Source organism: Mauremys mutica, chromosome 17, assembly GCF_020497125.1.
Source record: "Mauremys mutica isolate MM-2020 ecotype Southern chromosome 17, ASM2049712v1, whole genome shotgun sequence".
NCBI classification, from domain to species: Eukaryota; Metazoa; Chordata; order Testudines; family Geoemydidae; genus Mauremys; species Mauremys mutica.
In genome coordinates, this window is record NC_059088.1 from 10109136 (window position 1) to 10136851 (window position 27716).

The 27716-nt window shown below is 54.4% G+C and overlaps 1 protein-coding gene across 1 annotated transcript; it reads left to right on the forward strand.

Moving 5' to 3' along the window:
• The first annotated feature begins 350 nt into the window (after window positions 1-350).
• Window positions 351-10244, forward strand: LOC123351931 (chemokine-like receptor 1). Its single transcript, XM_044991624.1, has 2 exons — window positions 351-625; window positions 9158-10244. Exons 1-2 carry the CDS (start codon window positions 351-353, stop codon window positions 10242-10244), a joined length of 1362 nt encoding a protein of 453 aa, XP_044847559.1.
• Window positions 10245-27716: the final 17472 nt, after the last annotated feature.

The following is a 27716-nucleotide window of genomic DNA, read 5'->3' on the forward strand; positions in this document are numbered from 1 at the left end:
GTCCTGGCTCCCAACCCCCTCCTCCTGCTGTAACCACTAGACATCACTCCCTTCCCAGAGCAGAGGAGAGAACCCAGAAGTCGCCTGTATGTTCTGGAATGATTTAGGCGCCACCTGCTGATGAAATTGTGCATTGCACCTTGTTCGCTCATCGTTACCCCCGTCCTAGACCCATGTGCAGCGTGTGCTGGTCGGACAAAATCCAGCTGGGGCTGATGTGTTAGAGCAGGGGGCAGGGGGGAGCTGGGAGCCAGGACTTCTGGGTTCTCTCCCTGGCCCTGGGAGGGGAGTGGGGCCTGGTGGTTAGAGCAGGGGGGGCTGGGAGCCAGGACTCCTGGGTTCTCTACCGCATGGCTCCTCAAGCCAAAACCACAATAGAAAGAGAGATCAAGGACATGTTATGGATGGGTGTAATCAGGGCATGGGCCTCTCCAGAGGTTCTGGTTCCCAAACCAGACGGGGAAATCCGCTTTTGTAACCTAAAAGCTGTAACTCGCCCAGAGAACTATCCAATGCCACGCACAGATGAGCTACTGGAGAAACTGGGATCTGCCCGGTTCATCTCCACCTTCGACTTAACTAAGGAGAACTGGCAAGTGCTGCTAGATGAACCCGCCAAGGAAAGGTCAGCCTTCACCACCCATGTAGGGCTGTATGAATTGAATGCACCTGCCACCATCTAGAGACTGCTAGGTAACCTTCTGGCTGGGTCTGGGGAATTTGCAGTCGCCAGTGTGGCTATATTCTCAGATTCATGGTCAGAACACCTGGAACACCTCCCAAGCCGTCTTCCAGTGCATGAGAGATTGAGGATTAACCGTTAAGGTCAAAAAGTGTCAAATAATGTACCTTGGACACCAGGTGAGTCAAGGTGCTATCAAGCCCCTACAGGCTAAGGTAAACGCTCTCCAAAATTGGCCTGTCCCCAAGTCAAAGAAGCAGGTCCATCCTTCTTGGGTTTGGCCAGGTATTACCGACGATTTGTATCACACTGCAGCCAAACTGCCACCCCACTGACAGACCTGACCAGGAAAAAACAGCCAAATGCAGTTCGGTGACTGAACAGTGTCAGAAAGTCTTTAACCAGCTTAAGGTGGCCCTTACGTCTGAGAGGGCCCCGGCCTTCGACCAACCGTTCGGCGTAACCACAGAGGCGTCCGAGCGTGGTGTGGGAGCAGTTTTAATGCAGGAAGGACCGGATCAACAATTCCATCCTGTCGTGTTTCTCAGCAAAAAGCTTTCTGAGAGGGGAAGCCACGGGTCAGTGTCAGAAACAGGGCGTTACGCCATTGGGGATGCTCTGGAGAAGCTACCCCCGTGCGTTTGGGGGCGGTGGTTCCACCTGCTCGCTGACCATGCTGCACTGAAGTGGCTTCACACGGTCAAAGAGACTGACAAAAAATCTTCTTGGGTGGAGTTTAGCTCTTCAAGACTTTGATTTTGAGGTACAACCCGTTTCAGGAGCCTCTGACGAAGTGGCTGATGCACTCTCCCGGGAAGGTTTCCCAGAATCAGCCGGGTGACAATGTCCCTGCGTTCTGAGTCATTGTAGTCCCTGAAACGTATAAAGGACTGTTTGGTTCTTCATGTAATTATTAGTGAAATTAGAGGTGTATGTATCTTATTAACTCTGTTTCCTAAACCTCCAGGAAGAAATCCCAGCCGGCGTGGAGCCGATCGGAACCAGGCTGGCCAGCCCCGGCTGTGATTGGGGGGCGTCTGATAAATGAAGTGGGGGGGGAGCTCCCTTTGATGGACACTCACCCAGCCAATTAGCTGTAAAGTCCCTCTTGGTGGCTGTTCTTAACTTGCTTTACCTGTAAAGGGTTAAAAAGTCCCCCAGGTAAAGAAAGGGAAGTGGGCACCTGACCAACAGAGCCAGTGGGAGGGTAGAACTTTTTAAAATGGGGAAAGAAACTTTCCCTTTGTCTGTTGGTCTCTCTGGGCTCCCCCCGCCCCCGCCCTGCTCCAGCCTTTCCCCACCCCTGCCCCGCCCATTCCAATCCCTTCCCCAAATCCCCGCCCTGGCCCCGCCCCTCTCCTCCCCCCTCCCTCCCAGCCGCGCGAAACAGCTGTTTTGTGGCGCAAACGCTGGGAGGAAACGCGGCCACGCGGCTGCTTACAGGGCCGCCCGGGGGGGGGGGCAAGTGGGGCAATTTGCCCCAGGCCCCCACGAGAGCTTTTCGGGGGCCCTGGAGTGGGGTCCTTCACTGGCTCCGGGGGCCCCGGAAAACTCTTGCAGGGCCCGGGTCCCCAGGAGCTTCTTCCGCTCCGGGTCTTCGGCGGCAATTCGGCGGCGGGGGGGGGGGGAGTCCTTCTGCTCCGGGACCCGCTGCCAAAGTGCCCCAAATACCCCCGGCGGGGGGTCCTCCTGCCCCGGGACCCGCTGCCAAAGTGCCCCAAATACCCCCGGCGGGGGGTCCTCCTTCCCCGGGACCCGCTGCCAAAGTGCCCCAAATACCCCCGGCGGGGGGTCCTCCTGCCCCGGGACCCGCTGCCAAAGTGCCCCAAATACCCCCGGCGGGGGGTCCTCCTGCCCCGGGACCCGCTGCCAAAGTGCCCCAAATACCCCCGGTGGGGGGGTCCTTCTGCTCCGGGACCCGCTGCCAAAGTGCCCCAAATACCCCCGGCGGGGGGTCCTCCTGCCCCGGGACCCGCTGCCAAAGTGCCCCAAATACCCCCGGTGGGGGGTCCTCCTGCCCCGGGACCCGCTGCCAAAGTGCCCCAAATACCCCCGGCGGGGGGTCCTCCTGCCCCGGGACCCGCTGCCAAAGTGCCCCAAATACCCCCGGTGGGGGGTCCTCCTGCCCTGGGACCCGCTGCCAAAGTGCCCCAAATACCCCCGGTGGGGGGTCCTTCTGCTCCGGGACCCGCTGCCAAAGTGCCCCAAATACCCCCGGTGGGGGGTCCTCCTGCCCCGGGACCCACTGCCAAAGTGCCCCAAATACCCCCGGCGGGGGGTCCTCCTGCCCCGGGACCCGCTGCCAAAGTGCCCCAAATACCCCCGGCGGGGGGTCCTCCTGCCCCGGGACCCGCTGCCAAAGTGCCCCAAATACCCCCGGCGGGGGGTCCTCCTGCTCTGGGACCCGCTGCCAAAGTGCCCCAAATACCCCCGGCGGGGGGTCCTTCTGCTCCGGGACCCGCTGCCAAAGTGCCCCAAATACCCCCGGCGGGGGGTCCTCCTGCCCCGGGACCTGCTGCCAAAGTGCCCCAAAGACCCGCAGCGGCGGGTCCTTCTGCTCCGGGACCCGCCGCCGAAGACCCCAGGCCCCCTGAATTCTCTGGGCGGCCCTGTGTGCTCAGGGGAGGTGGCGGAGGAGGAGGTGAGCTGGGGCAGGGCGGCGGGGTGGGACGCTGCCGGTGGGTGCAGTGCACCCACCAATTTTTCCCCGTGGGTGCTCCAGCCCCAGAGCACCCATCGAGCCGGCGCCTATGGCTGCAGGGACACAGAGCAGCCATGCTATAAGCAGCAATGCTGGGTAAGGTTTGAAGCAGGTATGAAAAATGATTTTCCATACCTGGAAGGACTCATTGGGACGGGGAATGCCCAGGGAGACGCGATCAGATTTATTTCTTCCTTTGCCTTGTGGACTCCTCTGTGCTGACCCCAGGTGCTTCTGTTTGCTTGTAACCTTTAAGCTGACCCCCCCCAAAAAGCTATTGTAGGTGCTTGATTTTGGGAATTGTTCTTTTCAAATCTAGCAAAAGCCTAAATTCCAGATGTATTTTCTTCCTTTTTCTTTTTAATAAACTTTACCTTTTTTTAAGAACAGGGTTGGATTGTTGGCATCCTAAGAGGTTTGTGGATGTTGTTTGATTCTCGGGTAGCGACAGCTAATTTCTTTTGTTTTCTTTCTCCAGAGTGGGGGTGAAAGGGCTTGAGGGTACCCCACAGGAAGGGATTCCCAAGTGTCCCTTCCTGGGCTCTCAAAGGGGTTCTGCTCTTGGGTGGTGGCAGCGTTTACCAAGCCAAGGTCAGAGAAAAGCTGTAACCCGGGGAGTTGAATACAAGCCTGGAGTAGCCAGTGTTAATTTTTAGTATCCTTGAGGGCCGCACCTTCTGCACTCGAAGTGCCAGAGTGGGGATTCAACCTTGACAAGGTTAGAACAGGGGGGCAGGGAGCCAGGACTCCTGGGTTATCTCCCTAGCCCTAGAAGGGGAGTGGGGTCTAGTGGTTAGAGCAGGAGGGCTGGAAGCCAGGACTCCTGGGTTCTCTCCCTAGCCCTGGCAGGGGAGTGGGGTCTAGTGGTTAGAGCAGGGGGGTCTGGGAGCTAGGACGCCTGGGCTCTCTCCCTAGCCCTGGCAGGGGAGTGGGGTCTAGTGGTTAGAGCAGGGGGGGTCTGGGAGCCAGGACTCCTGGGTTCTCTCCCTAGTCCTGGCAGGGGAGTGGGGTCTAGTGGTTAGAGCAGGGGGGGTCTGGGAGCCAGGACTCCTGGGCTCTCTCCCTAGCCCTGGCAGGGGAGTGGGGTCTAGTGGTTAGAGCATGGGGGGCTGGGAGCCAGGACTCCTGGGTTCTCTCCCTGGCTCTGGCAGGGGAGTGGGGTCTAATGCTTACAGTGGTGGTGGGGAGCTGGGGGTCGGAGCGGCAGGAAGAGGTGCAGACACTGTGGTGTGTCTCTGTGCTGACTGGATTGTGGATCTGGGGTTGAATCCTTCCCAAGCAACCCCTGGGGACTCCCCACCCCCCCACACACTCCCTTGATCCCGACCGCAACTGGGGCCAGAGTCAGCCACATCCTCCCACGGCCCCTTCCTGCCGCAGCCGCGCTGGCTGTGCTGGGCCATGTGTCACCCAGCCCCGGTGCTAACCACAGCCGCTCCCCAGGGCTGGGACGGCAGCTCTAGCTCGGGGTCTGGGGGGTGACACCCAGCTGCAGCCTGTAGCCCCTATGGAGGTTCTGATGAGCTGGGGGGTAGGGGAGCGATGGGGCTGTACAGAGACGCACTGACACACCCAAAGAGAACACACACACAGTGTGTAGCAACACGCACAGAATACACATAATATATATAGTTAGAGATTGTACATAGCATTGTACATAGCAACCCAGAGACAGCCGTGAACACATAGCCGTGCTGTATAGCAACGCACACATGTGCACACACACAGACACACAGCAGGGCCTGTCCCCTCCAGCAGTGGGCAGCAGGGACACACACACACACACACACACACACACAGAGCTGGCAGCAGGGACACACACACACACACTCACACCAGGGCCTGTCCCGGGCAGTGCACACACACACACACATAGAGCAGGGCCTGTCCCTTCCAGAAGGAGGCAGCAGGGACACACACACACACACACAGAGCGGGGCCTGTCCCCGCCAGCAGGGGGCAGCAGGGACACACACACACACACACACACACAGAGCGGAGCCTGTCCCTTCCAGAAGGAGGCAGCAGGGACACACACACACACACACACACACACACACACACACACACACACACACACACACAGAGCGGGGCCTGTCCCCGCCAGCAGGGGGCAGCAGGGACACACACACACACACACACACACACACACACACAGAGCGGGGCCTGTCCCTTCCAGCAGGGGGCAGCAGGGACACCCACCCACACCCACACCCACACCCACACCCACATCGTTTCCCCTTTTTGGTAAATATTTTTGACACTTCAACAATTTTTCCCTTCTCAAATCCGGCCGACAAATCAAAATCCCCCAACATTTGTGATCTGACACCCTCCGCCCCCTCCCTGCCTTTTCTTCCGTCCCCATCAACCGCACCTGATTTAAAAATTGCCGGGGGCCGAGACTCCACCCAACCCCTCGGGCAGCTGCCCCCCACTGCCCCCCGGTTCACCACCCCCCCCTCGGGTCACAAGTGTCGCCTTATTTCCTGCCTGATTATCTGCTCCCCGTGTCGGTACAGACAGACAGGATCAACTCACCCCTTCGCCAGCCCATGGCCGACGCGGGCTAAGATTTCCCGAGGGCTCTGCACCTGCACGGGGAAGGTTTTAGGAGCCCGCCGAGGAAAAGAGGTTGAGAACCACGGCGCCTCTTACCAGGTCTCCTCCCGGCCCGTCTCTGAGCCCTCCCCAACCGGCCGACGTCCTTGGGGAACCGTGGGCCCCAGAACCGGACGCAGGCGTCGCCCCAGGGCATCCCACCCCCCTCGCCCCGTTTGAAATTCCTCGGCCAGTGTCAGGCCGACCCGGGCGCCGGGAGGTTCTGGCGCGGGCCCGGCCGGTGGCTTTTGGCGGTTCTCTCTCTCTGCCCACCAGGCAGCCGGGAATTTTGCATCGTTACGAGGTTTTTCATGGGGTTTGTTTTCCTGGGGTTGGGGTTTCGCTAGCGACCGTTTGTGTTTCCACGGGGAGGTTCGGCGCCGCAGAGGGACCCGGCCCCTGTGACCCGTCGGTGCGAGGATGTGGTCTGAGGGCCCCCACCACCGTGTGCTGAGTTTGTTGGGTTGCTCCACCTCCAGGCTGGGTGCATAGGCTGGCGTAAAGCCAGGAGTCCTGAGCCCCCCCCCGCCTCCCCCGGCCACAGCTAGCGGGGGCTGCGGGTCGGGAGTGAGGGGCACCGGCAGAGCTGGGGAGGGGGAATTGCCATGGCCCTGGTTTGGGAAGGCCTGAGTCACTTAACGGGGAAATATGAAACCCTGCACCGGAGGGTGGGGGGAGTAAGAGCCTGGATCTAATTGTCTCTGTGGGAACGAGCACTGGAGGTGGGGGGGATGGACGATTGACGGACACATGGACCCCACTTCCCTCATGGAGGGGGGGCTGGCTCAGCAGCCCTCCCCAACAGAGGCTCCCATCCCCCCCCCCAGTTCCCCAACCAACAACCACCCAACGCAGGCCCCCAACAACACCCCACAGTCCTCCCCACAGCACCCAAATACAGGCCCCCACCCTACAGCTCCCCAGAACCCCCCCAAATACAGCCCCCGTTATCTCTCCAATCCCCCAGCACCCAATCCCCCCCAAACACAGCCCTCCCAGAATGCCCCAGAGTCCTCACAGCACCCCAATGCAGGCCCACACCCCCACAGCTCCCCACAACCCCCCAATCACAGCCCCCATAATTACCCCAACCCCCAATTCTCCCCAAACACAGCCCCCCAATAGCCCCCAATACATAGCCCCCCCACAATGCCCCACAGTCTCCCCAAATCACCCCAACAAAGGCCCACTCCCCAGCTCCTCAGAACCCCCCACAAACACAGCCCCCATAATTACCCCAACCCCCCAACTCCCCCCAAACAAAGCCTCCCAACAATGCCCCACAGTTTCCTCACAGCACCCAAATACAGGCCCTCACTCTCAAAGCTCCCCAGAACCCCGCAACAAACACAGTCCCCATAATCCCCCCAACTTCCCACAGCCCCCAACCCCCCAAATACAGCCCCCCAACAATGCCCCAGAGTCTACCCCACAGCACCCCACCAGGCCCACACCCCCCACAGCTCACCGGAACCCCCACAAACAAATCCCACTTAATTCCCAAGCCCCCAAATCCCCCCAATAACCTCCAACACACAGCCCCCCAACAATGCCCCACAGTCCTCCCCACAGCACCCCAACACAGGCCCCCACCCCTCACAGCTCCCCAGAACCCCCCCACAAACAGCCCCCTTAATACCTCCAGCCCTCCCAATTTCTCCCCAAACACAGTCCCCCAATCCCCCCAACAGCCCCCAACACGCAGGCCCCAACAATGACCCACAGCACCCCAACAGAGGCCCCCACCCCACAGCTCCCCAGAACCCCCCAAACACAACCCCCATAATTCCTCAAGCCCCCCAGATACAGCCCCCCAATCTCCACAACAGCTGTCAACACACAGACCCCCACAATACCCCCACACCCTCACTCTCCCCCCGCTGCATGGAGAATCCCAGAGCAGAGGTCAGCCTGGTGCCAGGACAGAGACCAAGGCTGGGGGAAGCACCACTTCCAGGACGCCCCCACCTCCCGCCCCATTTCCTGGCACCTCCCCATAGCCACCGGCGGCACCAAGATCTCTGCAGACACTCGGGGGCATCAGGGAGAGAGGGAGTGAATCACGAAGCCAGCAGAGGAGAGACTCAGGAACAAGGTAACAAACCTCTGGGCCAGCATGAGCAAACCTATCGTCCGTCTGTCTGTCCCCAGGCACCCCCTCTATCTATCTATCTATCTATCTATCTATCTATCTATCTATCTATCTATCTATCTATCTATCTATCTATCTATCCCCTTCCACCCCCTCTATCTATCTATCTATCTATCTATCTATCTATCTATCTATCTATCCCCTTCCACCCCCTCTATCTATCTATCTATCTATCCCCACTCACCCCATCTATCCATCTATCTATCTATCTAGCCCCACCCACCCCATCTATCTATCTATCTATCTATCTTCATCACTGTAGTAGCTGATAGGTACATAGGCAGATGGATAGATGGGACGGATGGGGATGGATAGATAAAAGTCCTGGATCCCAGCCCCCTCCTGCTGTAGCCAGTAGCCCCCACTCCCCTCCCGGAGCTGAGGAGAGAACCCAGGTGTCCTGGCTCCCAGCCCCCTGGCCCGTCGTGCTCAGAGAAGAGCTGAAAGCTCAGGGGAAGCCATCGCAGTTGGCAGGAGCCGGGTCCGTGCTGGGCATCTCAGGGTCTCTCCCTACTGTGCTGAGCCGGGGAAAAGTTTGGGGGGGAGGGGTGTTGGACCGGGGCCCATCCCACACATCTGTGGTGTTCCTGGCTGAGTGACCAGCGTCCTGGCTCCAGAATGAAGTTGCGCGACCTCAGGATTTTCCTCGTCCAGCCAGTAACCACAGCGATGTGGCAACGCGGCTGGAGCTGGGAAAGTGTCAGTTGGCTGTAATTACCCTGTTTCCTTGGTACCACACAGCTAAATGTTTTGAGGCCTGGCTGACTCAGGGAGGCTGGGCATGGGAGTGGAGGCCTTCCCCGCATTGGGGCTCTGGCTCAGATCTGGCCCCAGGATGGGGACTGGCTGGCTCAGGGGGGCAGGTAATGGGACATGGGGCTTTTCCCCTCTAGGGGGCGCTGGCCCCAATCTGAGCCCGGGGGTGGGGGCAGGGGGGGGCTTTCTGTCTTAGGGGGTCAGTCCAAGCGGGGAATGGGGCACGGGGCCTTTCCCCTTATGGCCAATGACTCCTTTCCTGCAGGTTCTCCTTCAGCATGGCCGAAAATGCCTCCTCCCCCTATGACTATGATGGAGACTACGAGGACGACTCCAGCTTGGAGGCCAGCGCCAGGCTGCGTGGCACCATGCACGTGGTCTCCATGGTGATCTATTCCATCGCCTTTGTGTTGGGGGTGACAGGCAATGGGCTGGTCATCTTCATCACTGGCTTCCGGATGAAGAGGACGGTCAACGCCATCTGGTTCCTCAACCTGGCCGTGGCCGACTTCATCTTCACCTTCTTCCTCCCCCTCGGCGTGGCCTACGTGGCCCTGGGCTTCCACTGGCCCTTTGGCCGGGCCTTGTGCAAGATCAACACCGCCGTGGCCTTCCTCAACATGTTTGCCAGCGTCTTCCTCCTCACCACCATCAGCGCCGACCGTTGCATCACCGTGGCCTGGCCGGTCTGGGCCCAGAACCACCGCTCGCCCCGGCTAGCCTCCCTGGTGGCCGTGGCCGTGTGGTTGGCAGCCCTCGCTCTCAGCTGCCCCTATGTGGTTTTCCGGGACACCGGGAGCTCCCCTTTTCAGGAGAACGTCACCCACTGCTACAACAACTACGCCCTGTCAGATGGCTTCCAGGGGGAGGAGATGGCTGAGCTGAGGGAGAGCCGGCACCAGGCCGTGGTGCTGACCCGGTTCATGGCTGGCTTTCTGGTGCCATTCACCGTCATCCTGGCCTGCTACATAGTCATCGCGGCCAAGATGAGGAGGAACCAGCTGGCCCGCTCTGGCAGGCCCTACAAGATCATGGTGGCCGTGGTGACGGCCTTCTTCCTCTGCTGGTTCCCCTACCACGTCTTCTCCTTCCTGGAGGTGTCAGTCACTGCGGTGACGCCCCAGCTCCAGTCGCTCCTGGCAGTGGGGATCCCGCTGGCCTCAGGCCTGGCCTATCTCAACAGCTGCCTCAACCCCCTCCTCTACGTCTTCGTGGGCCGGGATTTCAGGGAGAAGCTCCGGAGCTCGGTGCTGTCGGCCTTCGAGGGCGCCTTCAGCGAGGTCTCCGGCCAGTCCTCCCTCCCAGCCAGCAAGAGCAAGGCCAGCGCCGAGGCTGAGTGTCACCTGGTGTAGAGGGGACGGGCTGGCTCAGGGGCCTTTCCTCTCTAGGGGCACCGGCTCCCAGCTGGCCAAAAGGGGGTCAGGGAATGGGACCTATTGTTACCAGCTTTGCCTGTTACTTTGGGGTACGCTCATTTATTAGGGTTACTCTTCTGGAGTGGGGACGGGTCTGTACTTTTATCAATGTGCTGCTTGTGTCACTTGTCTTCTCATACGGAGCTCAACTTCTCCCTGCTGCAAGTTTCCTCCCAATGGAGCTGTCCTGCAGGACCTCGGTTCCCCAGGGTTGGGTTCTTCCAGCCCCAGAAACACACACACACACACACACACACACACACACACACACTCTAACAGAGTGCGTCTGAGAGGACCAGGTTAATCAGCACTCCCAAGCGGACCCCTTAGATGTCCCTGAACTCAGTAAGCTGGGTCGAGCAGCACTTTCAATCTGACACCCTCATATGTCCCAGGTTCAGCACGTCCCTATCCCCACTGTCACGTTACAATTGTTCTGGGAGTAACCCACGTGATGAGCAAACCCCATAGGACTTTTGGGCGCTGCAGGGATCTATCTATCTATAGTCATAGTGAAGATACCGAAGAAAGGAATTCAGTGCTTACAATAACTGGCAAGGTATCACACTTTCATCTGTGCCAAGCAAAGTACTGTGGAAGATCATAGTCCAGCCTTTATCAGAGGCAGTCAATAGTGTTCTCAGAAAAGAGCAAGCAGGTTTTTGGAAAGGGTGTGGATGCATAGACCACATCTTCATTGTGAAAGTAAAATGAATTCTATTGTGAAAGTAGAATGGATTAAAGAAATGCTGGATGTACCTTTAAGCAGAAATAAGAAATGTTGAAATACAGGTGTCAGGAAAAGAAACAGTAAGGCATAAACAATGAGTCAGCTCAAGCTAATGGAGATTAACCGGATTGGTAAAAGTTAGTAAGGAAATTAACGATGTATATCTAGCCTCAGATAAGCATTTCAGTTCTGCTTTCGTTTGTCCTTTTGTTAAGTTCGAGCCCTTTTTATCTGTATAAAATAAGGTAGGGTGGGTCTTGCATGGTGCTCACATTATCTGGGTGTATTAGCAGAGCGCTGTGCTAATAAAACAGAGTGATCTGACAAATTGTGAGTCCTGAGTCTAACTTTGACAATTTGGAGGTCCCAGCGAGATGGCAACCGTCTTCACTGGGGCCGTGTGATTCCTGATCGTTTTTGTAGGATGACCGTGGCAGCCGGCACCTGGGCCTTTGGCCCAAGCGGTCCTCCACCAGAACGGAAAGGCGCATGACCACAGTGAAGTCTACGCCATTCAACCTGTTGGTTCCCACTCCGTTCTGGTAGGGATCCTGGGATCTGACATCAGGAATCTGGTCAGGTGATTATTTCTGTGTGTTGTCCAGACTGAGGACTGTCCTGTCTCTGTGTCTATCCGTCCTCTCTGTGGAGTGTTTGAGTCTGGGTGCCGTCTCCGTCCAGGGATCGGCTGACCAAGGGGTTCCTGTCCCTGAGGTCTGAGTGAGTGGAATCTGCATAATTGCAGCCGCACCGCACCTTGGGTAAACCCCTGGCGTGAAAGCAAGGGTGATTGAGGCAGTAGCCTGTGGGCTCCTTTTGTGTGTTGCACCGGGCATCGCTCTGACGAACCCGAACTTCCTTCTTGTGCGATTGGTGTGTGAAGTCCTCCTGTATGGGTAACCAGACGTCTAAGAAGGGACAGTTCCCTAAAGGAACGCTGGCTCATTTTATGGATTTTAGGAAGGGTCCGGATGCCTGTACATTTCTGGTAAAATGGTCTAGGCTAACTCAGGGAGATCCCAAAACTCAGTGGCCACTGTTAGGATCTTGGGACAAAGACCAAGTAGACGTCTTAAAAGACAAACTTGGCCAACCTAAAATGAAATTGGCCAGAGGAGAGGTTGATTATTTCATGCAGTGGTGGGAGGAGGCAAATTGTAGGTGGACAGAATCAAAACTTGCCTCTCTCAAAGATTCAAATGATAAGTTTATTGGAAGCCTCCTCTCCCACCACCAGACTGAGCGCTCCCCTTTACCCCGTTCTCCGAGCAGACTCAGATCGATCCCAACCCCCTTCATACTCCCATCACCTTATGGAAAAGGACGAAGAAAACCCCTTGTTAAATTCTGAGGACGATGATGAGGAAGACGCATTAATTGGCTTGGCAGCCTTGCGTCAGATCAATAGATGGTCACCAACCTCCCCAGTTCAGGAACAAGTCTCAGAGGTCAGCAGTTCAGACCAGTCCGGACCGTCCAATGCCGCCCAGGCCCATTCCTCCGGTGCTGCTCAGGCCTGTAAAGAAAAATCCCTTGTTCTCCCGAAACCCTCCAGTCTGCCTGACTCCTCTGCTTTTTCTTATATATGCAAAGATAACCTGAATAACGATTGGGCCCACTGCTTGTGCTCTGGCTCTAAAACTGTCCAGGCTCCCCTCCGAATCCTGCATACTGGGGGCCAAGGAGGGGGTCCCACTTGGACCTATAAACCCTGGATTCGCACAGAGCTTCATTCAATTGTAAAAGGCTTTCTGAAGCCCCTGGAAAATCCTACCAAATTCGCAGAGGAATTTTTGTTAGTGTGGGACACCTATGAACCCTCCTGCAGCTGTGCAAGCTACTTGTAACCCCTAGAGAGCATGGAAAATGGCTCACAGCATCAAATTGGCCTGTCAGTGAGTGCCACTCTAGTTTGCCAGACACCGGTCCTGACGCTGAATACCGGAAAAAGTGTAAGGACCGAGCTAAAAATCTGCTTGAAGCCATCCCTCAAGTATGGACTCCTAAAACCAACTGGACGGCCATACACGGCTGTAAAAAGTGACAGGGAGAAAACCCGGGCGACTATCGCCCCTGGCTGACTGATGGTTTTCTGCAACATTCGGGTATACAGCAATTGGGTGAAAATGGACAGGGCTTTGCCTAAGTGTCAACAATATGAATTTATCTTGGTTATGGTATGTTTATTTTCTGGTTGGATCAAAGCCTTTCCTTGACGCAAGGCTGACTCGCTGTCTGTTGCCAAATGTTTGTTAAATCGTATTATGCCTGCCAAGGGAATTCCTGCCACTCTGTCCTGTGACCGGGGTACACATTTTACCAGACAACTTGTTCAACACCTGGATCGTGTATTACATATCACACACCCGTGGCACTGTCCCTACCACCTGCAGAGCGCAGGTGCAGTTGAAAGACGAAATGGTGTACTTAAGAATAAGCTTGCTAAAATTGGTGACTCAACAGCAGGGGTCGGCAATCTTTCAGAAGTGATGTGCCGAGTCTTCATTTATTCACTCTAATTTAAGGTGTCGCGTGCCAGTCATACATTTTAACGTTTTGAGAAGGTCTCTTTCTAGAAGTCTATAATACATAACTAAATTATTGTTGTATGTAAAGAAAATAAGGTTTTTAAAATGTTTAAGAAGCTTCATATAAAATTAAATTAAAATGCAGAGCCTCCCCGGACTGGTGGCCAGGACCTGGGCAGTGTGAGTGCCACTGAAAATCAGCATTCAGAGGACCAGCCTATGGCACATTCTGCGGGCATATGGAATTCCTTTCCGTATAATCAATGTTATCAAAAGCTTCTGTTTCAACTTTACATGCAGTGTTGATCACAGTGAGCTCAGATTTGAAGTCAAAACAGGAGTACGTCAGGGGTGTGTCATGTCTGCAATCCTCTTCAACATGGCCATCTGCTGGGTAATGCGGTGTACAGCAGAAGACATGCCAAGAGGCATTAAATGGACACTCTTCTCATCCCTTGAAGACCTGGACTTCGCAGATGATGTCGCTCTCCTAGCACATACCCACCACCATATACAAGAAAAAACAACTCGACTCAATGCATTCAGACAGCAAAATGGACTGAAAATCAACCACAATAAGACAGTTCTCATGACCTTTAATATTGCTTCACCATCACCAGTATGGATAGAGGATCATGTTCTCACCAACGTAGAAACATTCACATACTTGGGAAGCACCATCAGCCAGGACGGTGGAACAAGCCAGGACATCCGGAACAAAATCAATAAAGCCAGGAACACCTTCAGGAGCTTAAAATACAGTCTGGAAATCATCAAAATACAACACCAAAACCAAACTCAAGATTTATCAGAGCTGCGTATTTTCAACATTACTTTACAGTGCAGAATACTGGGGAATGAGAAAGTCGGACATGTCCAAACTGTCTTCACTCCGTACAACCTGCCTCAGAAAAAAATGTCCGTATCTTTTGGCCCAGAACAATCTCCAACCAAGATCTGTTGACACAGTGCAGCCAAGAGGATCTGAGCCCCATCACTGCCAGCAGGTGGGGGAGGGATAGCTCAGTGGTTTGAGCATTGGCCTGCTAAACCCAGGGTTATGAGCTCAATCCTTGAGGAGGCCACTTAGGGATTTGGGGCAAAAATTGGTCCTGCTAGTGAAGGCAGTGGGCTGGACTCCATGACCTTTCAAGGTCTCTTCCAGTTCTAGGAGATTGGTATAGCTCCAATTATTACCTTTACCTAGATGGATCAGTCATGTGCTTCGAATGGAAACTGATTCCATCACCAGAGTAGCAATAAGATGGACACCTGAAGGCAAGCGAAAACGAGGCCGCCCGAAAACAATATGGTGAAGAGCTGTGGAAGCCGAGCTGAAAAAACCGGGGCAGAGCTGGGGAACCATTGAAAGATTTGCCAGAAACAGACAGGAGTGGAGGAGCTTCGTCACTGCCCTAAACGCCAGAGGCATCATAGGAACATGATGACGATGAACCATAGTGGAGTCAAACAAACAAAACAACTATAATATTAAATTTAACTCAAATTTGATGATAAAACTCAGGCTTACAAAACTCTAACTGATCACAGAGGTCAGGGTCAGAAGGCTACACCTAGAGAGAGAGCGAGAGAGCTGGGTTCTCACCGCTCCGTGAAGCTTGAATCAATCAGGGGTCCCAGGTGGTGGTGGTAGCTGAGGGTCCGGAGTGCTGGAGTGAGGCAGAGGCCCCAGCATGATCAGTCAGGAGAAGATGAAGTCCCAGTGGAACTGATGCAGAGTTTTGATCTAGGCATCAGAACACTTCCTTGAACATGGGTAGGAGTTTTTGTAGAGAAACAACAATGGTTCAAGGGAGAACATTAGATTTGTTGATGTGTAAACAAGGGAGATACCAACGTTGTTTTGTTCAGGCTAGACATGGGAGCTGATCATTCCTGGCTTTGGGCCTTAGAGGGAGCTCACAAGGCAATTCACTATTTTGGATACCAATCAAGGATTCATTACTAGAATTGGTCTGATAACTGCTGAGCTGGGTGTGTGCAGATGTGGGTTCTTTAACATCTGGAGCAGAGATCCCCCATCATGCACTGCTTCCCGGCTTTTCTGGTCCCAGAGTTCCATACTGTTCTTGCCTTGGGGTCTTTGTTCTCTATTCTGTATGTTAATGACACTAGGGGAGTTTCCTTAATCCTGTCACCCTTATCCCAGGGGTTTAGGTGTGTCTCTGTAGCGGGGTGGTTACCCGCTGCTGCCCTTTTGGGGCTTTAAAACAGCCCTGGGAAGGGGCTTTAGGCTGGGCTGATTGGGGAAGTGGCTGCAGCTGGGGCCACGCCCCAAACTGAGCAACAGGGCCTTATAAGAAGGCCAGGGAAGCCAGAAGCCAGACACTCTCTCTCTAGCTATAGAGGGAGATGGGCCTGGCTGCTTAGGAGCTGAGATAAGGTACCTGAGTGGAGCAGGGCTGGGGACAGGCAGAGGAGCTGGGGAGCTCCGGCCTGGAAAGCCCCAGGCTGCGGCCTAGCACAAGGCCAAAAGGTACTGGGGGTTGCAGGGGGCAACCCAGGGGTAGGCCAAGGCAGCAGGTCCAAACCCCTTTGCCTGTGATGAGTTGCGGATACTGCAGCCTGCCCCAGGGAACAGGGGCTAGATGGAGACGGGGCAGTAACCAATATTGAGGCAAAGTGGGGATAGTGGGGTGGGGGTTCCCCTGGGAGGGGGAGACCCACTTAAAGGGGCACCGGGGTCCTGGGAGGGGCACGGGGGCCAGTAGCTGGAAGGCGGACCGCCAGCCTGCAGAGGGCGCTCCGGACGCTGGACTGAGCTAATTCCCGGACGACCAGCAGGAGGCGCCGCCGGGGTGAGTCCGACCCGCTACAGTCTCCCACGGCCTTTCCATTGCATTTTGTCAGTCTTTCTTCTGATGCAGATTTGGTTCAAACAGAGGCTGGGGAGGGGGAAGGTCTTTCGTGAGTCAGACACGCTGGGTACTGCGCCCTGGTTCCCCAGGAACACAGACCTGCCAGGTAACACTGTACCCTCCCCAGCTGGCCCCAGGGTGGGGGAACTGGCTGGTTCAGGGTATGGAGTCAAGCTGTGGATAGACCCTAGGACTCCTGGCTCCCAGCCCCACCTGCTCTAATCCACTAGACTCCCCTCCCCTCCCAGAGCTGGGGAGAGAACTCAGGAGTCCTGGCTCCAAGCGTCGCCCCCCCACCCCCGCTCTCCCCATTGCCTGCCTGTTACTGGCTGTTGCGTGTGGTTGTAATCTGGTGGTGAGTCATTCCCCATCGCGTGACCTCTATGGAAGAAGTTGGTGGTGACTGTGGGAAAGTCACGTGATCGCTCTGTGCCTCAGTTTCCCCCATTGTAAAACATGGGAAATAATTCTGCCTTCGTCTGTTTAGACTGTGAGCTCTCCAGAGGGCAGGGACGTTCTTCTCACTCCGGGGCCGTGCAGCACCCAGGGCGATGGGGCCCTGATCTCGGCTGGGGTCTGTGCAGTGCCCGGCACAGTGGTGCCGTGATCTGTTTAACTGGTTTTGGTGTTAATTCTCTGACACTTCGTACTTTGCATAATCCAGGTGGGTTTTTTTATTTAATATGGTGTGTGTGTGTGTGTGTGTGTATAAAACTCGTCCCCATAATCTCCCATAATCCACCTCTCCTAATCCGAATGACAAAATCTAAACCTAACCCTCAGCATACCCCTACGCCATCACCGAAACAACCCCTAACTCTAAAACTGATCACTGACTCCTAACCACTACTTCCAACCTTAACCGTAACCCTCGTCAATACCTTAACCCTAATCCCTGTCCTAACCCTAATTATACCCCTGCCCTATCCTTAACCCTAACCCTACCGCAGTGCTAAGCCAAGCAGCAAAAATTAACTAGACATCCTCACCCTAAACATGGACCCTACCCTCAAACTTACACTCCTAACCCTAAAACTGGCCCCTACTATTAACCCTCCACTAAAACTAGTCCCTGCCCCTAACTCCTTAGTGCTGATTTTCAATAAGTCTTGGAGCACTGGCGAAGTTGCAGACGACTGGAAGAAAACGAAGGTTGTACCAATATTTAAAAAGGATAAATGGGATGATCCGGGAATTATCGGCCCATCAGTGGGACATCGATTTTGAGAAGATAACGGAGCAGCTGATACGAGACTTGATTAATAAAGAATGAAAGGAGGGTAACGTCATTAATGCCAATCAACCTTGGTTTGTGGAAAGCAGCTGCTGTCAAATTAGCTTGACATCTTTTTTGGAGGTTGGTTGAGAAAAGTAACAGTATCAACATCCTATCAGGCGTTTGCCTTGGTACTGCACGACATTTTGATTAAAAAACCCAGCATATAAAATGAACGTGGCCCACGGTAAATGGATTACAAACTGGCTAACTGATTAATCTGAAAATGTAACTGTACCCGGGGAATCGTCATCGAGCGGGTGTGTTTCTAGTGGGGTCCCGCAGGGACTGATTCTTGGCTCTATGCTCTTTAACATCTTGATTAGTGAGCTGGAAAAAAACCCATAAAATGATCATGAATAAAATTTGCAGATGACACAAAAATCACGGGTGTGGTAAATAGCGACGAGGCCAGGCCAGTGATGCAGAGCGCTCAGGGTCGCTTGGTAAACTGGGCACAAGCAAACAATAAACATTTTAATATGGCTAAATGTCAATGTGTACATCTAGGAGCAACGGGTGTCGGGGGGATTTGCAGGACGGGGGATGCTCTGCTGGGTAGCAGGGACGCTGGCTATGATTGGGGCTGGTGCTAGATAATTAAATGGACATGAGCTCCCACTGGGATGCTGCGGCCAAAAGGGCTCCGGCCGTCCTGGGAAGCATCCACAGGGCAATCGCGAGTCGGAGCAGAGAGGTCATTTCCCCTCTGGATTTAGCTCGGGTGCGACTGTAATCCTGTGTCCAGTCATGGGGCCCACAATTCCTGAAGGCTGTAGATCAATTGCAGAGGGAGCAGGGAAGGACCACGGGGACGATTGAAAGGTTAGAAAACCTGCCTTAGAGACAGAGCCTCAGCAAGACATGATCCACATCACTTGACCAACACAGGAAGAACACTGAGCTTCTGACCCAACAGCAAGAACAGCGGAAAAGTGATGTAACCCTTGAAATCTGCACAGGCGTGGAACAGGACTCCTGGGTTCTATTCCTGGCTCTGGCTGAGAAGCGTGGTCTAGTGGGTGATAGCAGGGGGGTTGGGAGCCAGGCTTCCTGCGTTCTGGCTCTGGCTGAGGAGTGGGGTCTGGTGGGTTAGAACATGGGGGGCTGGGAGTCAGGACTCCTGGCTGCTGTCCCCCCAGCTGTGGGGTCTAGTGGTAAGAGTAGGGGGATGTTGTATTAATTTATACTAAAGGACCCCAAAAGTCAAAGTTGTGACCACGAACCTGAAACTGTCCAACATTAAACAAGGTTCAGGGTTTGCTCCACAGAGTCTGCAGCCTGTCTCTGACCCCAGCAAACACCCTTTTATCAAAGAAACGGGGGGAGGGGGAGCGAATGCCTTTGCAATGTAAATTATGAAGTCGGGCTTTCACTTGAACCATAACTCTTGTGCCCTTGGGTGCCGAGAGATTTCGGGAAGGGGAAAACCTACCTGGTCCGACAGCCTTTTAGCTGGTGCCAGAGATGATCCCTGTCCTTTGGGGGATGGAGGAGAAGTCAGCTGGGTTGGGCTGGAGCCGGCGTCCTTGCCGCTGTTGTTAAAGTCTGATGCTGTTTCCTAGAAGACAAAATGGGCCAAACCCACAGAAAACGGTGAGAAAACCCCAGCAAGGCGAGAAAACGCCGCTTCTGTCTCCCGGCGTGACTCTCGCTTGCAACTTCGCTGCCGGAAAAGCCCCACTCTGAGACCTGGCAAACTCGTACCAGCATCAGACCGTGCCGGGTGCTGTTTTTAGCCACCCCTCTGGGCGCAGAGAGGCGGCAGGGCTGCAAAATACACAGGCCTGGCTGGCCAAGCCAGGCTTTTTTTGGCTGGGTGGCAAAAGGAGAGGGATAAGAGCGAGACGGAGAGAGGGAAAGGGTGGGGTGTCTGACTTGGCCGGTGGTGGTTACAGCGTCCATCAGTTACACCCAGTATCCGACACCCCAACTGTGGTTCGCTGATCTCCACTTCCGCATGTCTCACATTTCCCCGGCCTCAGCTTAGCACCCGCCGGGCTTTGGGGTCCGTCTCTTTGGTTCCCTTTGGCACCTTTTCCCATCAACGTCGATTGTTCGAGGGGGTTGAGACGGAATTTTCACTCGCTTCTCACAGCTGAGCTCGCAAATCCGATTCGTTTGCAGGCCCAGTTATTACAGCAGGGCTGGAAGCCAGGACTCCTGGTTTGGATCCCCAGCTCTGGGACAGGAGTGGGGTCTAGTGGTTAGAGCGGGGAGGGCACTAAGGGCTTGGGGACTTGCTGAGGCGGGGGGAAGGGTAACCCAGATCAGGAGCTTTACAAAGCCCAGGCAGATCGCCTGGAACTTCCGCTACTTCCGTGGGTTTCAACGGAAACTTTTCCCTGTCCAGCTGGGGACCTGAACTCCCCACAAGTTCCTGTGCCGCCCTCTCCCCCTCCCCCTCTTCTATGTTCTCAGCGACAGGAGCTCTCTTGCAGTTCGTGTAGTTTGGACGCCCCCGTGGAGGCAGACTCCTGACTGGTGTACATGGCATAGATCCATTGACTGAAACACATTGCTTTGCTGCAGCCAGGGATCTAGCCCTACTGATCCCAGTGGGGCTACGGCCCATTTACCCCAGCTGGGATCTGTCCCCATTGACTCCAAAGGAGCTATGGCCCATTGACCCCAGCTGGGATCTGGCCCCATTGACTCCAAAGGAACTACAGCCCATTGAGCCCAGCTGGGATCTTGCCCCACTGACGCCAATGGAGCTATGGCCCATTGACCTCAGCTGGGATCTGGCCCCATTGACTCCACTGGAGTAATGGCCCATTGACCCCAGCTGGGATCTGGCCCCATTGATGCCAATGGAGCTACGGCCCATTGACCCCACCTGGGATCTGGCCCCATTGACTCCAATGGAGCTACGGCTCATTGACCCAAGCTAGGATCTGGCCCCATTGACTCCATTGGAGCAATGGCCCATTGACCCCAGCTGGGATCTGGCCCCATTGACCCCAGTGAAGCTACGGCCCATTGACCCCAGCTGGGATCTGGCCCCATTGACGCTGTCGAAGAAAAACTCAGTTCTCGCTTTTTGTTTGGGTGCAGCAAAATCAAATACTTTATTATTTTCTCCAGTAATTACAATGGAGGGAGAGAGTGCCATAGGACACAGGGTCGCCCCAGTCCTGGACAGGTCTCTCAACTGGTAAACAATTACATCAAGCCTTTATACCTTTGTTACAGACAATTTCTAGCAATCCTGGAGACATTAAAGGAAAACATTTGCATTTGTTTATACATAAGCCTATTCGCTATCTTATTTGTCTTCAATACTAGAACAAAAACAAGGCTGCATTTTACAAGGCCGTAATGACTTTTCACACAATTCACTCTGTACCACATTATCTTATTTCTACATATCTCACAGCATTAGGATCAGAGCCTAACTCCTGCTAAATTAGCTAACATACATTAAGATCCCTTCAAACCTTTATTAATTATTTCTTGGCTTCCACACCGCCAATGGAGCTACAGCCCATTGACTCCAGCTGGGATCTGGACTCACTGACTCCAATGGAGCTACGGCCCATTGACCCCACCTGGGATCTGGCCCCATTGACTCCAAAGGAGCTACGGCCCATTGAGCCCAGCTGGGATCTGGCCCCATTGACTCCAAAGGAGCTAGGCCCATTGACCCCACCTGGGATCTGGCCCCATTGACGCCAGTGGAGCTACGGCCCATTGACCCCAGCTGGGATCTGGCCCCATTGACGCCAGTGGAGCTACGGCCCATTGACCCCAGCTGGGATCTGGCCCCATTGACTCCATTGGAGCAATGGCCCATTGACCCCAGCTGGGATCTGGCCCCATTGATGCCAATGGAGCTACAGCCCATTGACCCCAGTTGGGATCTGGCCCCATTGACTCCAAAGGAACTACAGCCCATTGAGCCCAGCTGGGATCTTGCCCCACTGACGCCAATGGAGCTATGGCCCATTGACCCCAGCTGGGATCTGGCCCCATTGACTCCATTGGAGCAATGGCTCATTGACCCCAGCTGGGATCTGGCCCCATTGACTCCATTGGAGCAATGGCCCATTGACCCCAGCTGGGATCTGGCCCCATTGACTCCATTGGAGCAATGGCCCATTGACCCCAGGTGTGATCTGGCCCCATTGATGCCAATGGAGCTACGGCCTATTGACCCCACCTGGGATCTGGCCCCATTGACTCCAATGGAGCTACGGCCTATTGACCCCACCTGGGATCTGGCCCCATTGACTCCATTGGAGCAACGGCACATTGACCCCAGCTGGGATCTGGCCCCATTGACTCCAGTGGAGCTACGGCCCATTGACCCCAGCTGGGATCTGGCCCCATTGATGCCAATGGAGCTACGGCCCATTGACCCCAGCTGGGATCTGGCCCCATTGATGCCAATGGAGCTACGGCCCATTGACCCCAGCTGGGATCTGGCCCCACTGACGCCAATGGAGCTATGGCCCATTGACCCCAGCTGGGATCTGGCCCCATTGACTCCAAAGGAGCTATGGCCCATTGACCCCAGCTGGGATCTGGCCCCATTGATGCCAATGGAGCTACGGCCTATTGACCCCACCTGGGATCTGGCCCCATTGACTCCAATGGAGCTACGGCTCATTGACCCCAGCTAGGATCTGGCCCCATTGACTCCATTGGAGCAATGGCCCATTGACCACAGCTGGGATCTGGCCCCATTGACGCCAATGGAGCTACAGCCCATTGACCCCAGCTGGGATCTGGCCCCATTGACTCCACTGGAGTAATGGCCCATTGACCCCAGCTGGGATCTGGACTCACTGACTCCAATGGAGCAATGGCACATTGACCCCACCTGGGATCTGGCCCCATTGACTCCAAAGGAGCTACGGCCCATTGAGCCCAGCTGGGATCTGGCCCCATTGACTCCAAAGGAGCTAGGCCCATTGACCCCAGCTGGGATCTGGCCCCATTGTCTCCAGTGGAGCTACAGCCCATTGACTCCAGCTGGGATCTGGACTTACTGACTCCAATGGAGCTACGGCCCATTGACTCCAGCTGGGATCTGGACTCGTTGAGTCCAATGGAGCTATGGCCCAGGACTGGGTGTTTTTCTAGGAATTAGTTAGGGGCAGTTCTCTGGCCTGTGCTCTCCAGGAGATCACACAAGATGATCACAATGGTCCCTTCCCGCCTTGGGGTCTATGAATTTTACTCTCCCGCATAAAATATCTTCCATGGCTATTTCCTGCTGTGGTCTGCTAGGTACGGCTATCGCCAATGTCAGAGGAGGCGCCCCCTAGAGACCGTGCTCTGTACAGCAACGCTGATCTCTTGATCACTGAACCAACATCCACTAGACCCCACGGCCCTCCCGGAGCTGGGAATGGAATGGAATGGAATGGAACCTGCTGTCGCACGCACCCCCGAACGCTATAACCGCCGCACGTCTGTCCCACAAGCATCCTCTGTTTATTGCATCACCTTTGTACGTGGAGACTCAGGCTTTGTCTACACGACCCAGTTTGGTCGGCAAAAGGAACACAGCTCGGGGCGGGGGGGGGGGGTGGGACTGCTGTGCTGCGCTGTGCAGAGCGGGAAGGAAGGCGGCGGGGAGTAATGTCAGGGGTGTCCCCATTTCTCTACCTCAGGCCTAGTTGCTTACAGCCGCTGTCTGAACTTAAAGAGAGCGTGACAAAACAAATAAAAACAAATAAAAGGAAGTTCTTCATCACGCAGCGCACAGTCAACTTGTGGAACTCCTTGCCTGAGGAGGTTGTGAAGGCTAGGACTATAACAGTGTTTAAAAGAGAACTGGATAAATTCATGGTGGTTAAGTCCATAAATGGCTATTAGCCAGGATGGGTAAGGAATGGTGTCCCTAGCCTCTGTTTGTCAAAAGGTGGAGATGGATGGCAGGAGAGAGATCACTTGATCATTGCCTGTTAGGTTCACTCCCTCTGGGGCAGCTGGCATTGGCCACTGTTGGTAGACAGGATACGGGGCTAGATGGACCTTTGGTCTGACACAGTACGGCCGTTCTTATGTTCTTTTCACTTCACCTACTTATGCCCCTTATGCACACAAAATGATTGATCCTCTATCTTGGGATTTTTCCATATCACTCTGACAACACACTCACTCCCCCAATACACACTAGTCTTGGTGTCTCCCCCGCCTCCACGCTCCCTGTCACACACCGTTCCCCCTCCTCCCCCCACACTTCAGTTGAAAAGCAGCTGGCAAGCTAGCAGGATGCCCATGGAATGATGGGACTGAGACACCGGCATTGTGTGACGCTGTCCCTGCCCTATGAGGCGCTGCAAACCCTTCCCAAAGCCCCCTGACCTGCTCTCTGTGTCCGTGCGAGCGCTGCGAGTGGGGATGCGCGCGGCCGACATACGGAGCTCATGGGGACACGCAACTGCTTAATTAAAGAAGAAAAACTTTTGTCAACAAAACTCTGTAATCTAGACAAGGCCTTAGTAACACATGAGTAACATCCTCCCAAACTGCTTCAGTTACTGTAGGTTTAGGATTCCGCAGGTAGGAGAGGATGGAGTGCCTGGATCAGTGGGAACTGGAGGGGGGCTGTCTGTCTGTCTGTCTATCTATCTATCTATCCCCATCCACCCCCTCTATCTATCTATCTATCTATCTATCTATCTATCTATCTATCTATCCCCATCCACCCCCTCTATCTATCTATCTATCTATCTATCTATCTATCTATCTATCTATCTATCTATCTATCTATCTATCTATCCCGATACAAACCATCAATCTACCTAGGCTTCGGCTCACCACAACAGATGCCGTAAAAGTCTCTTCTGTCCAAATCTCTCCTTACATCTGATGTATGAAAATCAGTTTGAATTTGAAAATAGCCTGTGGGAGAAAGAAAAAGCAAATGGGCCCGAATCCTAGCTAAGGTCAATCGGCCTTCGCATCATTGGAGTCAGTGGGGTCAGACCCCAAGCTGGTGTCAATCGGCCGTAGCTTTCCAGCTACACCCCACTCCCCTCCCAGTGCTGGGGACAGGGCCCGGGAGCCAGGACTGACCGTCTGCACGCGCTGTCCACGTGATTTCAGCTCCACAAGTACCAGTCATTTCATCATCTTCCTACTGGGGAAGTTGCAACTCTGCGGACAGGAATTGAGCAAAGTCCTGCCAACCTGCTTCAGTTACAGTTGTGGGACAGGGCAGGAAGGAGGAAGAACAACTGCCTGTTACCGATCTACCGAACTACCCTTCCAGCTATGGGCGGCACCTGAGCCCCGCTGTGGGGAGGCTAACCCTGCGGAGCGTTGGCGGGCCAGGGCTTGGTTAGGGGTATAAAAAGCCTCCCTGGGCTTTATTCCCACCACCCATGCATCTAACCTCATACACCCCCCTCTCTCCATCCCCATATTATCTATCTATCTATCTATCTATCTATCTATCTATCTATCTATCTATCTATCTATCTATCTATCTATCCCCAGACACCCCATCCACCTCATCTATCTATCTATCTATCTATCTATCCCCAGACACCCCATCCACCTCATCTATCTATCTATCTATCTATCTATCTATCTATCTATCTATCTATCTATCTATCTATCTATCTATCTATCTATCTATCCCCAGACACCCCATCCACCTCATCTATCTATCTATCTATCTATCTATCTATCTATCTATCTATCTATCTATCTATCTATCCCCAGACACCCCCTCTATCTATCTATCTATCTATCTCCATCCACCCCCTCTATCTATCTATCTACTTTAGCCAAGTCTCTCATAGCTGATGTATTAAACTCACTTTGAACTTCAGCATAGATTGTGGGAGAAAGACAAAGCAAATCTGCCAGTCCCCCAACTGGGGTCAATCAGCTGCAGCTCCATTGGTGTCAATGGGGCCAGATCCCATCTGGGGTCAATGGGCCGTAGCTCCACTGGAGTCAATGGGGCCAGATCCCAGCTGGGGTCAATGGGCTGCAGCTCCATTGGCATCAATGGAGCCAGATCCCAGCTGCGGTCAATGGGCCGCAGCTCCATTAGCGTCAATGGGGCCAGTTCCCAGCTGGGGTCAATGGGCCGCAGCTCCATTAGCGTCAATGGGGCCAGTTCCCAGCTGGGGTCAATGGGCCGTAGCCCCACTGGGATCAGTAGGGCTAGATCCCTGGCTGCAGCAAAGCAATGTGTTTCAGTCAATGGATCTATGCCATGGACACCAGTCAGGAGTCCGGCTGATCAGTCAGGAGTGCTGCAGTAGGGGGACTGCGCTGGTGAGTATCTGAGTGTCTGTTTGGGGGGGCAGTTTGGCAGTTTGACTGTGTGCTTGATTGTTTGATTGCTTGTTTGACCAGTGTGACCTGGGAGTGCTTTGTTCCAGCTGGGCCTGACTGTTATAAAAAGGCAGTCAGCTGAGCAGCGAACAGCAGAGAGGCAAACAGAAGGAGTTTGCCTGGGAGTTCACTTGAAGAGCGCCTACTGAGGCCCCCCTCTCGCGGGTTTCTCTGAGTAGCGTCTGCCACAAGTAAGGAAGCTCGTAGAAGGAAGAGACTATGGATGCTGAGCGATCCGCTGTTGTGACCTGCACAGGATGCGCCATGATTGTATTCCTTCCACAGGATAGGAGCGACTTCATCTGTACAAAGTGCAAGCTGATCTCCATGTTGTAAGAGAAGATTCAAGGTCTGGAGAAACGAATATCAACCCTGCGTTCCATAAAAGAAAATGAAGATTTCCTGGATAGACATCAGGAACAGCTTCAGCGGGCCACAATGTTCTGAAGATTCAGAGCAGGCTACGCAGCGGGGACAGAAGGCCAGTGAGAATAATTGGCGGCATGTGACTTCCAGAAGAGGAAAGAGTACCAGAAATGTCCATGTACCAGTAACACAGATGCAGGTGAGCAACCGTTTTCATGTTCTCTCCGCAGGTACTAGTGCAGAGGGTGGAGTGGATGATACATCTGAGGGAACAGAGCAGAAGGAGACTCCACTGATTGGAAGGCATGAGATGCACCGTCCTAGGGATGGGGGTTCCACGACCACCACTCCCAAGAGGAGGAGGAGGAGGGTGGTGGTGGTCGGGGACTCTCTCCTCCGGGGGACTGAGTCATCTATCTGCCGCCCTGACCGGGAAAACCGAGAGGTGTGCTGCTTGCCAGGGGCTAGGATTCACGATGTGACGGAGAGACTGCCGAGACTCATCAAGCCCTTGGATCGCTACCCCTTCCTGCTTCTCCACGTGGGCACCAATGATACTGCCAAGAATGACCTTGAGCGTATCACTGCAGACTACGTGGCTCTGGAAAGAAGGATAAAGGAGTTTGAGGAGCAAGTGGTGTTCTCGTCTATCCTCCCTGTGGCAGGAAAAGGCCAGGGTAGAGACCGTCGAATCGTGGAAATCAACGAATGGCTACGCAGATGGTGTCGGAGAGAAGGGTTTGGATTCTTTGACCATGGGATGGTCTTCCAAGAAGAAGAATTGCTAGGCAGAGACGGGCTCCACCTCACGAAGAGAGGGAAGAGCATCTTTGCAAGCAGGCTGGCTAACCTAGTGAGGAGGGCTTTGAACTAGGTTCACTGGGGGAAGGAGACCAAAGCCCCGAGGTAAGTGGGGAAGTGGGATATCGGGAGAAAGCACAAGTAAGTAGGTGAGTGCAAGAGGGGAGAGACACCAGGACGATCAGGGAGTTATCTTACATGCCTATACACAAATGCAAGAAGCCTGGGGAACAAGCAGGGAGAACTAGAAGTCCTGGCACAGTCAGGGAATTATGATGTAACTGGAATAACAGAGACTTGGTGGGATAACTCACATGATTGGAGTACTGTCATGGATGGATATAAACTGTTCAGGAAGGACAGGCAGGGCACAAAAGGTGGGGGAGTTGCATTGTATGTAAGAGAGCAGTATGACTGCTCAGAGCTCCGGTGTGAAACTGCAGAAAAACCTGAGAGTCCCTGGATTAAATTTAGAAGTATGAACAACAAGGGTGATGTCATGGTGGGAGTCTGCTACAGACC